Source organism: Myzus persicae, unplaced genomic scaffold (genome assembly GCF_001856785.1).
Source record: "Myzus persicae strain clone G006 unplaced genomic scaffold, MPER_G0061.0, whole genome shotgun sequence".
NCBI lineage: Eukaryota > Metazoa > Arthropoda > Insecta > Hemiptera > Aphididae > Myzus > Myzus persicae.
The window spans coordinates 343,074-363,218 of record NW_019103900.1 but is presented as its reverse complement, the minus strand read 5'-3'; the positions used below and the strand labels follow the sequence as shown (position 1 = coordinate 363,218).

At 26.5% G+C, this 20,145-nt stretch overlaps 1 protein-coding gene and 1 long non-coding RNA gene across 3 annotated transcripts in view; one reads left to right on the top strand and one right to left on the bottom strand.

Annotated features, from left to right (window-relative positions):
- Positions 1-19,815, top strand: part of LOC111036107 (junctional adhesion molecule A-like) — a 100,269-nt gene extending 80,454 nt beyond the window's left edge. For both annotated transcript variants that reach the window (XM_022318007.1, XM_022318008.1), the window contains exons 4-7: positions 1,114-1,275; positions 12,843-12,977; positions 13,860-14,073; positions 18,222-19,815. In XM_022318007.1, the coding sequence (XP_022173699.1) occupies positions 1,114-1,275; positions 12,843-12,977; positions 13,860-14,073; positions 18,222-18,325 (615 nt within the window). In that variant the 3' untranslated portion in view covers positions 18,326-19,815. The remainder of the gene's footprint in view (positions 1-1,113; positions 1,276-12,842; positions 12,978-13,859; positions 14,074-18,221) is intronic.
- LOC111036108 lies at positions 12,840-16,068 on the bottom strand. Its single transcript, XR_002604726.1, has 4 exons — positions 15,930-16,068; positions 15,722-15,863; positions 15,356-15,644; positions 12,840-12,961 (listed from the first exon to the last, which is right to left on the bottom strand). It is a non-coding gene; the product is annotated as an uncharacterized LOC111036108 (long non-coding RNA).
- Positions 19,816-20,145: the final 330 nt, after the last annotated feature.

Sequence of the window (20,145 nt, the reverse complement as noted above, 5' to 3'; positions counted from 1 at the left end):
ATATAAAATTATAAATAAATATAAATACATGCATTTGTTAAACAAATAATTATATTGAGATAAATAAAAATAACAAATTTAATTTAAGCGTCTGAGTGATTACATCACTATCAATGGTTTAAAAGTATATTCTACTATTTCTCTTCTGCAGACTTGAATACATTATGTTGTTAATAAAATATACGGAAGTCAATATTATGATTTAAATACATCAACACGTGCTACAAATTCGTTTATTATATTTTGATGGTTTATTACCCATGTGTGAATTTTTAGTGAATTCGAATTTTCCATTGAAAATGCACACGAAGTGTGTGTAGTGTGGAACGGGGTATAATAACGGTGATTTAATACCCTGACGTATTTACCTGACAACTTCAGTGAAATATCTAAAACTGATGTAGAGGTACTCAATGTCATTAAGCTCATTCTTATTATATTGCACGATACACAATATAATATACGTAGTATACTATTCAGGGTATTAAAATCGTCGTGACTTGTGACTCGAAGTTTTACCGGAAATCGCTCACCTTCTCGTATATGTATATTACGTCATGTCTTTTGTCACAATAACCGTAGATTGAACGATGGCAATATAGCTGATATTATTATATTACAATAGTTGTTTTAGTCAACAGTCGGTAAGTGTGGACGGCGATCGTCTGCAGATACACGCTATGATATTATTATATCGTATCATCCAAAGAGTGAAATAATACTGACTTTATCAGCATCCTAGGTCGAATTCCCGGACGGCGAAAAACCCATCACCAAACCTAGTCTTCGTCTAATGTTACGCGGTTTTGACGTTTTCAAAATATGCGGACACCGCCTCGCTGTCGCATAAGATGTAATTTTACGTGTTGGAAGGCGTTTCGGGAATGTCGACTCCGTTTAATTCGTGAGACGCATTATCGCGTTTGTAATATAATATTTCCATTGACGAGTATTCCACGACCACAGTACAAGACCATGCACAACCATACCCATTACCCCCCCCCCCCCCTTGATCAGACCCGACTCGTTTTAGTGGCGCGTCTGTGTGTGTCGTATTATCTAATGCAACTACGGAATCGTATTAATATTATGTACACTTGGCTTTGGTTTCAGATATCATGGGTTCGCCGCAGGGACTGGCACATCTTGACTTCGGGTATGTTCACGTACACAAACGACGAGAGGTTCACCGTGTTGCACGCCGAGGGCTCGGATGATTGGACACTGAAAATAAAATACGTGCAAAAGAGAGACAACGGCACGTACGAGTGTCAGGTGAGCGAAAAACAACTTGTTGATAGTATAATATTCCGTCAATTTTTTGGTGTCGCGTATATTATATGATCATTAATATTATTTTTGTTATTATTATTATTATTATATCGGAGGGTTGACCGCATCCACCAATGATTTGGTGGGGTGGAAGGGGCGACTGGGTGAGTTAGCCGAAAAATGTGACGTTTACACTAGTGCCCTATTTTTTTAACGCTATCGAACAACGTACTATATAATAGTATATTGCGGGATACACGGAAACTCTAAAGTATATATTTTTCATGGCTTGGAATATAATATTATTATTATAAATACATATATATGCATAAAACACTAACATCGTGAGGTTATTTTTTTGAAATTGGTGTATAATATGTGTATGGATAGTTCTGCAAACTTTATTTTTCTTTGTATAAAAAACGACAACTTTCCATCATGTGATAAGTAACTTAAACAAGTACAACATACTTTTCTAATTGTTGTTCTTTTTTTTTTTACAATTTCACGGAGTTATGTTCGGTGTTTTTTTATTCTTATACTTTTACGTTTAATGTCTTCTTATAAAACTTTTAAGACCAAAGTTATTTCTCAACAAAAAAAATTGTTCGTAAACAATTATAAAAAAATATATTAAAAAGTAAAAACTCTATTGAACAAAAGACACAAATTTATTAGAATTTAATATATATGACAGGCTATTTTTGGTATTTAATCGAATCACAATTCCTTGAAAAACAAAATTAAAAACTAATTGATACCAAATGAGTAATAGCTTGTAGGTAATAATTTAAAAAAACAACTCAAAATACCTTCTCAAAATCTTTCAATTATACTATAGGTATTTAAAAATGTAACTCAATAAAGTGCTGTTTAATCTTTGTATAAAAATCAAAATCAAACTCAATAATAGATTATTTTAATAAAAATATGGGCTTTATACCCTGGTGGCTTCACTCGCCAACCACCTTCACTTTTCCTGGAAATAAATTCAGAGTGCAAAAACATTATTCCAAGCTCTGATATTATTTTGTTTAAAATATTTATTAATTTCACAATTTCCTTACAATAAATCTATAAATTCTTGTAGAAACGCATCATGTTCAATGAGTTAAACTTTTCCTCGGTGATAGCAAAGATCTCCTCTTTTTATTGTTAAAATACGAAACCATTAAAATATTGACATTTTTCTGTCATATCACTGATATCTAAATACCCAGAATCGTCTGTTTGTTCTTATTTAAATTTTTGTTTCTTTGATTTCTCGTAGTGATACTCTTCGAATTTTCGTTTATTATTTTTTTCTTTTTTTTCTTTATTTTCTTGTTCTTTTTTCTTTATCTATATCTGAAACTTTTTTTTCTCCATCTTAAAATGTACAAAAGAACTCTCATAGTACTTGTCGTGGTAATTATTTGATGAAACTATATTTTAAAACTTTTTGTGGAATAGAGAGATATTAAAATATTTAGTTAAATTAATAAAAACTAAAAATATTTAATATAAAACTATACTTTAAACTGTGATTATAAAACAACACAGAATATAACTTAAAATGGCAAACAATTAATCTTAAAAAATTTAAACTTATAATTGAGCAAAAACGAAATACCAGCTTTTTTTAATTTGAAACAAGGACAACTATTAATTCATTTAATTGTCTTCATTAAAATAAAAAGTATGTTGTTTAACATTGATAATGGTTTTGAAAATAATATTATATGGACTTAATAGTCCCATGTACAATGTAAATTGGGAGTGTAATGTTGGTCTACCCTGGTGGCTTAACTTAAAATGTTACAGATTAAATTATCAACACAAATACTGATAATACTACCAAAATTAACATTTTTTTTCGATAATACTTCTATGAGAATTTAATACACAATACTTTATAATAGTAAAATTAAATATAAAATCTAAACAATTTTGAATAATACTTTAAAATTTCTTTTTGCAGTTCTAAATACTGAGTGTCCTTTCTCCAAAATTTCCAAGGCTCCCAATGATATTTATGCTTGATATTTTGATACTGATATTTACTAATATCAATGATCTTTAAAATGTATTTAATGTATTTAATAAAGTCCAAATGAAAATAAAGGATATTTTGAAGTTAAATATCAATTCGTTGGTTTTATTTCAAAAAGTATTTTAAAAATATGTTGTTTCACGAAAATGACATACTAAATCAATGTCATTTCTGCTTATGGTTCAGGACCAATGGCTATATCGATTTCCTTAGATGTTGGGAAAAATTGGAAATATATTTCTAGATAGAACGTGGCTCAATGTTAAATGGTGTTGGAACTCATATATTTTTGTCATATTCTTTTCATATAAATACTATATACATGAGTCTGTGAGACATATAATGTTAGATATCGTGATATCAATTGAATAACCGTCAAATAAAGATATATGCTGCATACAGGCCGAACCTGGTGTCGAGTTAAAATAAGTTAATTTACCACGAGTAGAGAGTAAAAAAAAACTTAACTTCATGCTTATTAAAATATTGTAGACACTTTGATGGAATTTATATACATAATATTATAATTTGTATTTTATTTACTTATTTCTCATTTAAATAAATCAGGATATTTAGATTTTCCAGTTTAAAAATAAAATTAAAAAATATTATTCATTCTTATAACTTTTAAATATTCTGATTATTCGCCATCGTTCTATTAATTGTACGTATACAATAATACATATAATATTATAAAGTTTTAATCAAAATATTTCTGAAAAAAAAAGAACTAACAATATTTTTTTTTTGAATTTTACTAAACTGCGAAATTTAGATCAGTTTAGTAGAAATCTATGTGTTATTCTATGTATTGACACTACGATATTTATGGTATCAGATGTGAGCTGACTTTTATTAACTTTCAGTTTTAACATCTCGAAAAAAATGATCATTATTTGACATAGATTTTACTTTTGTCCTATTTCTATAAAATTTAAGTTACCTACATAATAAATCATCAACAAATTCTATGATAAAATGGTAATTGATATTGTGTGAATAAACTACCTAAATTAATGAATACGAATATACCTTAATTTAACATTGTATCCTTTACATGATTTTATCAAATTTATTTCAGAACTATTGTATGTATATATTTTTGCATATATAATTATGCGTTAATTATAAATGCAATTATTTACGTAGGGATATGTATGTAATGTTAATTTCGTGTTTAAAAGAACCCTGATGATTTCAATACAATTAATTAATAACTATACATAATTATAGCATAATATTTCGAATACTACTGTTATTAATCCGAATATAAACTCAAGTCTAAACGATTAAAAAATAATCAAAGAAATTACTTATCTCTTCAATGGCGTATAATATACTTTCTTATGACTTACGACCATGTACCTACATTTTTTAAAGTGCACCACTTTTTCACGAGTATAAAAAGCGAATCATTTTTTTTAAATAATGCCTACTTTAATATTTGTAATATTATGCGAGCCCATTCCACATTATATGCAATACATTAGCCATTGGGTATGGAAATAATGTACAATGGAATAATCAAATGAGTTCGTTCATAAAGTACATTTTGAAATCAAACAGTTTTGCCAAGATATTCGATAGAATATTAAGGTAACGTAACAGGATTATGCATTTAACATCTTGAGGAATAAGCATTCGATATCACGTTCCTTCCCCTACACGGTTCAATAAATTAAGCGCCTAATATTATAGTTTCGTGTATACTCGTAATATTATTATTATTATTATATGAATGAAACCTCTCTTCTATGTATACACGGCTTTTGAAAAGGCGCATAAATTCATGTGAATATTATAATGATTCGCTAAGTATACGGTCCGTGTTCGCATTTCTTTTTTTAAACATACATAATAATATTATACAGGTACCTATTTTTTTACCTCTATTTTTTTTCACGTTCACGCCAAAACTAGAACAAATCATGCGTGAAAAGTATCAAGCACATTTAAAAGTTTTTCGTAGTTTTGTGCACCAGTGTGAAAAGATATTGTACGACAGATAAAAATACGGCTGATTGTCGGCACAGCGGCGGAGTTGGTCGAAACTCGAAAGTCGTCGGGAATGGAGTGTTTTTTATTTTTTATTTTTATCAGATTTACAGTGATAAAAAAAGTAACACACTGTATTACGACTGATCGGGTGATTTAAACTTCTAACTATTTAGACTGGCTTAATACGACTAAAGTTAAAATTCATACGGAATTCATGAATGCACTGCTTTGTTTTGAAAATCAATTTGAATGCATGGCAAAATGATGAATTATTTTACTCGAAAATTGAATATGTTAATTTAGGAAAAAGTATGTTACAAGTTAACTAACATATTTTTTTATAATTTCATTAAGTTGAAAAATAATGGATCAAACAATTAACTAAGTTAAAATCGATTTAATTAAAATAGATAATTTGACATTTAAAAAAAAAAAATAGCTATCCTACAAAATAAAAGAACAATCATGTTACTAGGTGTTCACAGCATTTAAAATTATTATCAATCACAAATTCGTATTATTATAATCACGGGTATATGGATCAGTGAATTTTTTAAGTTCGGTTAAAATGTAATTATTTGTATTCATACAAATGTAATGTCATACAAGTAACAAAATAAATTGCAAAAAAAAACAGTAAATTGATTAAACAAAATAATGAATCCGTAAATTTATTAAAATAAAAAAAAATGTTACTAATCAAATTAAATTTGAATTATTATTATTTATTAGTGATAACAATAAAATAGATAAATACATACAACGTTTTAGTATAAAATTATGTCACGAGCACTTACTATGTATATATTTTACTGTATGACAATATATTAAATTAATTGTTTTCAAATATTTAATAGAACAATTAATGACAAAAGAAGTTTTGTTTTTAAATTTACAATTTATCAAAAATATGTTACTATTTAATTGCACATCTGTTTGTGCAAAAAAAATTACAGAACTCGGTATTTGCAAAACGTCAGTTAAGCTGAAGTACAATGTGATTAACTTAAAATTTAAACAACATAATTAAAAATAATAAAAACATTTGCATAGGGAATAAAGAAATTCAAGTACCTAGTGTCGACATTATTTATTTATAGTGGGTTGTCGATCGAGACTCGCATATTTTTATAATTTTTTACTTTATTTAATTATATTCCGTTTAAAATTAAAAAAAAAAATATGTGGAGAGAAAGTACGAAAATTTAGGAGCGACCATTTTTATTATCATTATTTATTATTTATCATCAATACATCGTTAATATTTAAATTGAATAATATTTATAAAATAATTCTTTACAAAGAATTAATATAGATTTTAGGGTTATCTTACTGTACCTACATAACACATTATTATATATTTATATAGTAATGAGAATTTATATTACTTTTTCCTCTGACAGAAGTAGGTATTTAATTAACAGCTGTTGACGCAGTTCTTATGATACGTCCGCCGTTTTATCAGCATAGAACAGAGATATTATAGTAGCATGCTAAATTATGAATCGCTCAATCATGTCTCAGAATTCGTCCCGACTGCGTTAGGTATTTAATGCGTACAACTTACTGAAAATACTAGCAATCGATTTTGAGATGGATTCCGTTCTGGAAAATTACACCGACATTTCACAGTGTCAATTATTAAATAAATATAAATGTAAAAATGTAAAAATATATTTATGAATATTTTGGATGAATTTGGAAAATCAATAGTGAACATCACGTAATATTTTATCATTATTCATTCTTAGTTTGGATAAAATTACACATATATCATATTTTTCTTCCCAATCCATTTACGTTTTTAACTCTGGGAATATTGTTAAATTTAAAATAAAACTAGTATAGCAGCATGTGGTAAAAGTTTAGAATTTAATTCGTGTGCAAACAAACACCTACAGGTATAATTGCAGTCGATACAATTTGGAGATTGTTTTATTTTAATTTTAATATTAATATTACTATAGCAGTATAGCATAATGGACACCATTATTAATAAAACACACGCTTGTAGGTATTGAAAATCGTTGTGTCTAGAACATAAATAATTCGTTACACGGATAAGACTTAATATAGTGTAATTATGAATTATAACATCGATCATTATTGATACAATTTATAGAATATTTAAATTTTATGGTATTATTAAAATAAGTAAATTTGGTCGTAATGATAAAAAAAACTTTGATAAGATTTCTTGAATCACTCTCATAAAAGTAATCTTTACAAGTTGATTACCTACCGTGTTTGAAATATATATGATCGCATTGTCCATAAGTGTTTTGGAAGCTAGATGATGAGAGACGAGAAAAATTTTATTTTATTGGAGTAAGCTATGAATCTTTCAAAAAAGTGATAGCCATTTCAGTGATATTTTAAATTTAGAGATCATTCGTTTAGTTCTTTTTTGTTACATACTAATTCAGTTTGGTGAATAACAAACAAACATTTATTGAAAAACTTGAAGCGTCTGAATGTTAACTTTTTTGGCGGGGATCCAAAGGATAATATTTGTTTTCATACATAACGAAAGATAGTTTTGTGTATGAAATGTTGATATTATAGGTACACTTTTATGGTCGCAACCGATGAAGTAAATTCTATTTAATTCTTTGTGTTTATATGAGGGCTCTATGTTTGTCTTCAATAATACAATTATAATCTCCAAGTATTTAACCTTAAGTTCTCAATTGAGAATAATTTATATTCATACAATTGTTATAGGTTATCGGGTGGTTAGAAGTGTGTGAAGTGAGGTTTTTTTTTATAATCTGTAATTCTCCATTTGTTATCAAGCATATTTCAAATAGGTAATCAATAATCAGTACATGGAATTCTATGAAATAACCAAATCTTTATAGCAGGAAGTGTATTATAATGTCAGCTGATTTATAATTTAGAACATACTTAAAAATATGCTTATTCATTATTTATCTATGAATAAACTGAATATGTTTTTATTTGAGATATTAAGACTTGATAAAGTTAGACTCTACTTAGTTCTTTATAATAATTACCAAATATTTATTATTTATAATAGACGCAAAGCTTTGGATACAGTAATAATTGTGATAAATTCATGAATAAAATAATAATGTAAAGAAAATTATAAAATACATGTGATGTATATACCTAATATTATTTCGATGAATGTTGAAATTTTAACAGAATTCCTCAACAATTTTAGATGAAAGGTCTTTGAATACTATAGTATTCAAAGACCTATAGTAAAATCACTTTTACTATAATAAAATTGTATTAATACTCCGCTATGCGTCAAACGGAATTACATAGTTTCTAGATAAATTGGTGTTCTAACTACTACAATTTTTTTTGCTTAGCAAAAAAAAAAAAACAATTTAATCAATTTAATCGATTTCAAAAAATTTTAAGGTATTATTTTGTTAACAATAATTTGTTTCAAGAGTTTGTATAGGATAGAATATGTAAGTTTTGATGATTCGACTCTTCATTGAACAAATAACTAACCTAGGAATATATTATTTTTGTCATCAAGTTGAAGGTCTTATAATATCAATGTGAAAAACAATATGTTATTGTTTATCGGCTGAAAATTAAATAATAAATGTTTTGACGTTATTATTTCAACATTGAGTTATTTGTTTGAAAATTGTTCAATCGTAAATATAGTCAATGAACACGTCTTATTGAAGTCTAAAATGTGGAAATTGTTTACCAATTTCCTATAAATCCTGTCATTTGTGTCAATATTGTTAGAGCCAAGAAAGTAGTTTGTGGAAATGAAAAATAAAACCCAGAACCAAAAATCTATAGACGAATTTGGCTCAACTTCTATAATCCCAAAGGAGCATATTAGCTACTGTTGTACATCAATCACTATACCTACTAGTTCAAGTTATTCTACCTGTCGAATATAAACCGATGACAATTCTGGTTAAAGTCCAACATTCCGTTATCTATTTTTTTAACAAAATCTTCATCTATAACAACAACCTCACGGAATGATATGTTATGTATTTTCGTGTTAAGTTATATAAATATATCAATGTCACCATGAACTTATATTGCTAAAATTACTGAAATCATAGAAGTTTTAACATATCTATAATTATTGTGGTCTGAAGTCTCTGTGTATGTAATTATTTATTGTACAGTATGTATAAAATTAACATTATAATATATAATTTTTCTATACTAGTACCTATCTTATTATACTATTTTTATTTTGAGCTATAAGAGAAGAAAGTACCACTATAGGTATAGTTTGGGTGGTATTGTCTTATCTACTCACTGTAGACGTATTACCTATTACCTACATTAACTATTCAATATTATATTATTATATTACCTATTATTATTATTATTACTATTTTTTTTTTTTTTTTGTTAATTTATCCACAAAGAAACTCATAACAATAGGGGTTTAGCAATAAAAGTTAAAACAAATTCTGCTTTTGAATCACATAATATTTTACAATATAAAAGGTGTTATTAATACGCTTGCAACTTCAATTAACGTAAATCATAAACAAGTAAGGGACATGATACACATAAAGATCTATGAATTTATATTCAGGCATACAATCATTGATACAAAATCCAGTAATATCCCAAAAATCAAATATGTTTTATTTTTCTGGTGTTTTTACTCTAACTAAATCAAGGAAATGATGATATTTCCATGAAGTCCATTTGTTAACAGTTTATTGAGATTTTGATTTTGAAAAGTGTTGATAGTCAATATAAATGTTAGTAATTATTCAACAGGTAACAGTGATAATAATATTATGAGTTATAATACCAACCTTTAGCTGAAGTGTAAATGCAATTTTTTTATCTTACATTTCACACATGTAAAATGTATTTTACATTTACCACTTTCACTGTCCGATTTTCCAGTTTTCGTATCCGTTTTTTTTTTTCATAATGTTCTGATAAATTATCTGCTTCTTCTGCTTATATTTTCATCGTCTATTCCTGATTCATCCGAAAAATCACTGTCAATACCATTGAGCATGCCAAGTAAACGATTTTGTTCAAATTTGTACTTTGTTCTGTAAAAATGAAGATTGTTTATAAATTGGTTTTTCATTATATCTAAAAGAAAAATTGTCACCTGAGGTAAATTAATACTGGAATCGACTTTTCGTGTCTGTTAATTTTGTGAATTAGCCCAGCTAATAACAAGGACCACACTATAGTATATTATTATTAATATCTCTTTTGATAATGGTATGATAGTGGAAGTAAATGTGATTTTACTTCCAAAATAAAAAAAAATCTATATCTAGAATATTAAAACTCCACATGATGTTAGTCACCTAAGTAGTAACATAAGATGTTTACAGTTATAATAGTTATAATCGGGTTAATAGAAAATTATATTACAAACTTATTTATTGCACTTCCTAAAATTATTACTATCGAAGTGTCAGATTTTGTGGAGTTGTATATACAACTTTCAAAATATTATACAAAACATAATATAAGAGAACAAATTCTAAATATTTTTTTACAATTATTATTGTTCTGAAGATATTTAACAATGTAAAGTACACTTCATTATTTTTTAATGTAAGCTCCTCGACTCAGTATGTTCGTTATGTCAAAATAAAACACACAACATCTGTTCCAAACGTACATTATCATGACTTTTGGACAAAATTTATTTTTAGTAGATAAAAAGACAAGGGGCGATTATTTAGCTAAAATAGGGTACGCTAAACACTATGGTGCACCTAAATATGTTACTAATAAAGTGATCTATGGAAAGCGAAATATTTTAGCCTGTATAAAAAATATGCTTGATGCGATACCTATATATTCATTTTTATTTTACAATTAGTTTTAATGAGAATTCCTTTGCTCGTGTAAGTTGAAAAACCCCTACGTACATTCTTAAATGTTTAATACATTGTTAACTATTATGTCGTCCAATCTTACTTTATTGCAAGCGTAATTAGTATCATCTTCCCATACACGCACATCATGTACATAATTACTTGATACTATTGGACTCGAATATTTTTTATCAAACTAACAAATGATAATAATTATGAATTTAATGAACATTCAACGAAAAGTAAAACTATCTGCCCAAGATTGTGTAGCTATTTTCGGTAGGTTTCTGAATGTTTTCTATCAAAAAAGTCATAAATATGATTTTTTTTTCTAATTATCCAGTGAATGGTGAATTTTGACACATAACCCTACAAATTTTCGCGTGCAGCAGGATTAAATATCCAGTAGTATATATTGTACTATAAATCATATTTACTTGTTTCAAACAAAAACTATATACGCGATATACACGTAATACTTTGAGTAAAAAACAAAAAATGTTCAAAGTAGTTGTACAATTAACTAATGCATATAATATTTCAAAAGAATAATATTTGATAGGTAAAATTGTGAAAACACTGGCCATTTACATTATTTTACAATTCAATAACAATACAAAAAATATTCAGACTAAAAAAGTATATGATCTTATCTATAAATAAATAATATCGGTTAGCAATAATATGTATTTTTATTATTTTTATTTATAAGTGAAATTGAAAAATTTGCCGACGGAATGTTTTATAATAAACATGAGAATAACAATTTATTTTGTAATCATAGTGATAAAATATAATACAGAATCAAAATACAATATAAATTTGTTTACAGTTCATTAAAATTTAATAAATATCAATATCATATTAGAGGAAAGCAAAATGACTCACTATTCTTTAAGTTTACAACGAATTATAACAATGATGTGTAATCATTTGCTATTTTTCTTACAAAATTCAGAATACTTCTAAATCTTAGCGATAATTTATAATCTTCAGGAAATGCCAATAAAAATGTATTGTTATAATAATAACAACATTTCTGTCATAAAAAATAATTATTATTAAGAACTTACATACATTTTCTTCGCCGTTTCTAAATTGAATTAATAATTTTATAACACTTTTTAATTCGGTGCACGAAAAAATAATGAGATGTATTGATCTAAAAAAGACTATCAAATGTGTATAAAACGAATGCTGTTAAGTGCATTTTTTAATTACTTCTTGTTTTTATATAGTAATTTGATGTATTCAGAATAATAGTGTTTTGTACTGAATAATATTGAGTGTATTCTAATCCAGCAAAATACATACTATGTACAATATCCATCGTTAATTTTTCAGAATACATAATATTGAATTTAGATGTGTTACATGTCGGTAACTTGGCTAATCAATGAATTAGTTTTACAATAATTACGATAATATTTTATTCTTAAATGTTTTAAGAGCTAAATCATTTTCTAACTGTATGATATTTTTTGTATTATGTTGAATTATAATAATATTATTACGAAGAAAGTGAGACAAAATATACTAATTACGAGTTATACATACTAGGTGGAGTAAGACAAATTTTATAAAATTAACAACTATAATATTATTAGATTAAGTAATTTCATTCGAAATATATCATTTTACATTTGTATCTAATCGAAATTATTTATTCATAGTGTACAATTTGTTTTAATGTTTATGTTTTTGATTTTGTTTAACAGATATCCACTGGAACAGGCATAATGTCCTCGTTCATCAACGTTCACATCGTCGTTCCTGAAGTCCACATTGATGGTCCAAGTGAACTTCACGTAGACATGGGTAGCATAATAAATCTTCTCTGTATCATTGAAAAAGTAAGTATCGTTATTTTTAACATATACATCAGCAATAATTTCATACTAATAAAATATATGTACAATTTGGCACCTCTCGATAAATTATTCAATAATATTGAAATTTTAAGAAAAAATATATAATACTCCCTACTAAAAACAGTATTTATAAAAAATGATTATTTTTTAATAAAATAAATAAAAGAGCAATTATTTGCGAAATCAAATTCACAATTTAGATTGCCTTAATGTAATTTAAAGGTATTCTGGTATTCAATAAATATATATTATTTATATTTAAAATTAATTTAAATATTTATTTATTTTTATTTTAACTTTTTAGCTTTAAATAAATGGTCGATGTAATTACTATTTACTTTTTTTTTCAATTTTTATTATATTCGAAATAATGTATAAGAATCATTTTTTTTTCCAATAACAAAAAAAAAAACTTTGATTTCTGCATCCAATTGTGGTCATGGATTTTATAGTTATTATAAAGATGGGGATGAGTGACAAATTATTTTACCAGAATATCAGTCTGCACAAGTATATTTTGTTTAACTGCTTCCCACTAAGCCGTTCAACATAAGCTTTCATAATAATAATAATAATAATAATACTAATAATACTAATAATAATTGTTGTAAAACTCAACTATCATAATATTTTCGATTATTATTTTTTTTATACTTTACATTTTAGATATATTGTACTTTAACAAATTTAAATATGAGTATACAAGTACCAGATTTCCAAGATTACATTTTTCCTGGATTCCCTTTTTTGTTTCTTACATAATACAATATTATGAATCCAATAACTGCCACATTGATTTTATTTTGTTTATCATAGTTTTTCTTATAATTATTTTCTATGAATCGTTATTTATTTTTTTTTTAGAGTCCACAACCTCCACAGTATGTGTTTTGGTATCATAATGAAAAAATGATCAATTACGACAATATCAGAGGTGGTATCGTAGTTAATACAGAAAATGGAGGCCGTAGTACCAGTAGGTTGACCATCCATGACGTCATTGACACTGACAGTGGCAATTACACATGTGAAACTGCAAATGCCGAACAAGCTTATGTTTACGTTTTTGTATCTGAAGGTAAGTCAAAAAGAAATATCAAAATGCAATATGAAATCATTTGACTTATATAATAATGTAGTATTATCAAATAATATGATAACTAAGTCATAAGTATAACTCTAAGGCACATCTAAAATAACGTAAATATTTATTGTATCATTATGTATTCTTGATTTTTTAGATTTTTCGATTTACTTAGACATAAGTAAAAAAATTAACTTATCTTTTTATTAAAATTATTGCAACTATATATAATTATTTCGTTTTTCATAGGGTTAATTTGTTGGTAGTTTTAATAGTTGTCATCTGAAGATGATTAATTATATTATTAACATTATTGATGCATAACAATTGCACGGAATATTACTTTTATTGGCAACTTGGTATATTGACTGTTTCTTTTGTTTATTTTTTAGTATTTATCTCGTGAAAATAAATTATTAACACGAAAAGAACTTTTTTGGCCATATTAGTAATAATATATTTTTATTTTTTTTATTATCTATTTCGTATCTTATTGAATGACTTAAACGTACAATTCTGTCATATTATTATGTATTTTATTCACAACCAATAATTATTCTAAATTGTTATAATCATACGATTGAAATTATAGCCAGATTTTATTGTATAAATTCAGAAAAATATGATTGATTGCTTGTTTAATATTATTACAAAAACATACTCTAAAATTAGAAGCGAACTCGTTGGTTTTCTTTGAAAATGTATGCATATATAATGTAATACATATTTTGTTGAAGTAAAATAAAATATAATTTACAGAAATAAAATTCCACGAATAATTTGAATGAATAAAATAATTATTTGAGGTACACATTCTGACGTACACACTACACAGTCTATAAAACTCTCCGCCAATAAAGAAATTCAATTTGGACTTATAAATGAAACAGTAGAATGAAAATCAAACCATAACGCAGACTTGTATTTGATTGTATTGAATTGTATTATTACATACCACTTTACTAGCTATTACTTAAAAGATTACTAATGAGGTAAAAAAAAAAATAATTATCGTTATATTCATCAAATAATAATAAAATATAGCATAATATTACAAGTACAATATACGACTGTTGTTGTTCCAGTTAAGTTCTGGTGAAATTAATATAGTATTTTGTGACAGTAAAATGAGATCGGTAGACTAAAATATATAGGCAGTAATAAATTCGACCGTTTAGAGGTGTTCGTGATCGGGTCGAACCGATGCGCCCCCCTGAATAACACCCCTCGGCGGGGTAGCGGTGGCAAGTGGGTGAAATAATAACGATATTATTACCATAACTGTGACACGACAACGGTTTGTAAGTCGTTGTTGTCTGGAGTAGCACTGCTACTATGCGATCGACGGCAAGTCGGCCCCGTGCCCAGGTCAGCACTTCGTCGCTTGGACATTATTTTACGTTTGTCTCGGGGATGGATACGATGTTATTATATTAGGCATGCACTTCCGGCCGGACTGTGTAGCAGGCGGACGGACACAATTGGTCCGGACGTCGTGGAAACCGTCGTCGTCATGGTCGTCTGATGTGTACACATCTAGTGATCGTCGTATAGCTGCAGTGTACCTAATACATTATATTATTATTATTATTATTATTATGGCTGCGTGATCCACGGAAACCCTTTTGCCAGCGATGCGTACACGAAACGTCATCCGAACATTCCGAATTGGTGGAGCGATCGTGTCTTATAATAAACAAACGGTGAAATATTATTGCCGATGACGGATGGTCTGGTCGAAATGTGCACGTCGTATTTCCGCATCAGACAACTGCGACGGAACGCTGCAAAAAACGTTTTTTTTTTAATTGATGTGCATTCACAACAGCAGTTAATAATAATAAATTCACCGAACGCGAGTAAAACAAACTGATCATAATATTATACTATAACAATATACACTGATTTACATTCCAAATTCGTCTCACGCTTCGCATACGAATACGCAATGAAACCCACTCAACGTTAATAGAAATAAATTTATGACTGTAGCAAACTCATATCAGAAAAAAAACCTTACAAAATATTTGTGGCCTCCAAAGTGCCCTTGTCCCCGAGGCAAAATGGTTGTTAAAACAAAATAATTACCTAGGTACTGATAAAAAAAAATATTTCAAATAATATTACTGATATAATAATATTATAATTATTATCTTGTATTAGACATATCTGCGAAAGCTTTATAATATGTATTAATTTCGAATCCATGTTAAAAAATACAGTGAAACCTCGGTGTCCCTAACTCCGGAATCTCGAAGTTTCTGTGCATCATTTTTTTTTTTCAATTCCAGTCATTATTTCATATATTTTTTAACTAGCTCAATAACTTGAAGTATGGTTAGGTGTTAGGTCCCATTTGTTTTTGTCCCTTGAAACTAGGAGATACCGAGGTTCCACCGTAGAACAAATGAAAACAATTGTAGACAAATGGTAAAGTGGTAAATGTAATACTATGTCAAATGGAGAATTATATCAAAACTCTATGTGTATAATTCATACAAAGATACGACCTCAATACAGTTATTATAGTAATACGTTAGGTTAGATTTTTTTTGTACCTTATGACAACGGACAGTCAATGTGGTGAAGACGCATAGTCTTCCGATGGTGTGCTTTTATTATTTGTCGACGCTCGATATTACTATTACACGTAATTTCCTGATATACTTTTTTATCCTTGAAGTGATTGTTGAGAATATTCTGTGTGCACAAAAAAAAAATATATTCATATGAGTTATAAGTTCAACATACCTACATATTATTCCACTGCACCCCATACTGCGTTTCCATCAATGAATTTCCCTAGAATATCGTGATATTTATCAGACACGAAGGTAATAATATTATCTGTGTTTTGTCTTAGAATTTACGAATATTACGATATTTGAACTATTTATCGGGTTATTAGAATTTATATAATATTTTAAAACTCTACATACTCATACCTCACTTCAAAATTAAAATATCATAAAAAGCTTACAATAAAACTAGGATATTTTTTTTACCTTTGGGTAAAAGGTCAATATTATTCGTTATATTATTAAAGGTTACAGCACAAAATTGGACGGACTGAACATACATTTTGTATTTTATATGCTTATAAGTCGGAGAAAACACATGAGAATGTGGATTACTATTTAGTTCATTCAATATTATAATAATATTAAAGTGGTGAGATAATAATACTAATACGAAGTAGATAATAATACTTGCACGTAAATAATACAGATACATTCATTTGAAATAAACATAGATCATCAGATCATCTTAAATACTTAAAATAGGTACTCTACAACTTAACTTGATGAATGATGATGTTTTAAGGATTCAAACATTTATTTGAATTATTATAATATTATAAGTAAGCAAGAAAAGCAAAAAATAAAAAAATGTGCAGTGTATCATCATAATTTTTTTTTATTGTAAAAAACTAAAAAATTATAATAATTAAAATATGAAATGAATTTATTTTGTGTTAATCTTTTCATATTAATAATTTAATATTAAAGGCACATTATAGTTCTTCTTTTAAAGTAGGTAATTACTAAAACATTGAAATGTGTTTAACACAGTAAGCCTATTCATGCAGTTATTATTAGCCTTTAACTAATCCCTATAAAACTGCTAGATGAAAGAAACATCAGAGATCAAGTGGAATATTATAGAGACTGGATTTATATTGTTATAAATAATTTTAAAAAATCAATTTGGAATAATCGTTTTTAATTATATGTATAAATAAAAAGCATAGATGACCAAACAAGTTAAAAAATAATTATTATATTTAGCTTACTTATTAATCATAATACACAAAACAACTTCAAATTTGTTCTCATCTTATGATAATTGTAAAATCGTAATCGTCTTGTAAAATGTAGACTAATACCGAATATTTTATATAATCAATAAATCAATAATGATAATAATAATATACGCAGGTTATGTTGCAAACAATTTGATTTTTTTTATATTGAAATAGATATTGAAAACAATTTAGATATTAATATTTTTTTCTTCAAAATATTAAAACCATCATCAGATTGCTATGCTCAAAGTTGACATTATGTAATAATATTATAAAATTAAAATAAATAAAATTGATGTAACATTTAAATAATATTCTTAATTGTTTGTTCTTTTAGGAGACACAATGGCTGCCATATCACGCAGAAAGTCCACTGCTTCGGGAATCGAAGTGATGCTTTGGTTTGTTGCATTACCACTGATGGTAATATCCGTTAGATAAGGAGAAACAATTATGTTTAGGGAATAAAAATTATTAAATGTATGTATTTTATCTTTGTAAAAAGTATAATTATTATGATTATTGTTAAACATTCATACAAATGTTTTTGTTTGATTGTGTTTTATTTCAATTACCAGAATTAAGTAAAATAAGAACTTTGGAATAAATATTTAGAATTTAGCCAATTATTATTAACTAACTAATTAATCGCATAAGCCCACACTTCATATTATTAGTATCGTTACCATTATATTTGTTTATATCTACCTATATTATATTACAGATACAATTTATTATTATATCTAAAAAGTGTTATAAAATTTAAATTGTATTAAAAATTATAATGTTACATAACCTTTTGATTTGGTTTTAACTATCGCACTTAAGTTATATTGTACAGGGTTACACATACTTATTTCCAAAAAGAAAAAAAAATATATAATTTTATTTTATTCGAAATTAATTATAACTTTATTACTACCTAACGCTAACCTTAATATAATATTGTATATATCATTTATATATGACTCTTTTTCGTTGTTACACTAATGTATAAGTTTATATTAATTAACATTTTTGGGAAATTAATACCTCATACTACTTGTTTTTATTTTTATTTTTTGTTTTTTACACTTGCTAGTTGATATTAGTAACGTTAGTTATCTTTATATTTATATGAAGTTAAATTTTTAAAGTGTAAATTAATAAAAAATATCTATATTAATACATCTCAATGTTTACCTATCGGCTAACATGTTAATATAATTTTGTTTTTTCTGTACCAACTTATTTGATTTATTGGACGTAAATAGAATTGTAATTAAATAAAATTATTACTAATGACTATAATATTATATTAATTATTAGTATTTTAAATTGTTGTGACATAATATATTTTAATGCTGATTGTACATAATGGAATTTTGAAAACATCTTAATATTAGAGTATACTCTGATTATACTTTATTTTGTTTGAAAACGACATCATAGGATATTCAATGTAATACAATAATATAATTACTATGAATACGTCATTACTATTATATAATGTTATAAAGGACTAATATTACGAAAGAGCGTTTGGAAAATAATAGTGTTGTTTATGTTTTAAAATATAAAGGGCTCAATGACAAAATGTTGTATATACGGAATTTCATAAGTTTTATGTTTTTTTTTTTTTCAAAGGGCAAAAATGTTTATAACGTATTTCTTGTAAAAAAAAACTATTACTCCTAACATTACGATAAAAGTATCAACACGTGCAGCTGTTTCTGATATTATGTAAATAATGTTCATCAATATTGGTATTATAATTATTATTTTTTTTTTTTGTAAATTTTATTGCCAAATTGAAATACTATTATTATAATATTATGATACTTATAAGTCGGATGCGTAACATACGTGCTTAAGACATAATAAGTCCACTGTAAATATTCATTTTCTAACAATAATATTATATACAATGACTACTTGAATGTCCTTTTAATTGTTAAATAAATATTATAAAAATAAATTAAGTTCAAAACAAAATGTTGGTGTCGTTATTTTGTTTTTGAGTTACTCATTTTACGAGTTCGCCGACCCATATCAATTGTATTTTTAGTGACTAATGATCTGTAATAAATCCCTTGCTATAGTTGTTTTTTTTTTCAATTAGTACCTTTTGAACATGTTTTTAGCACCATCAAAATTGTTGCTTTCTAGTATTTAATAGGTATATAATAAATAATAATATAAGATTTCGTAATGCACACTAAACTATTAACTATGAATGCTATTCCAAAGATTTAAGCGGAAACATCGTTATATTTGATATC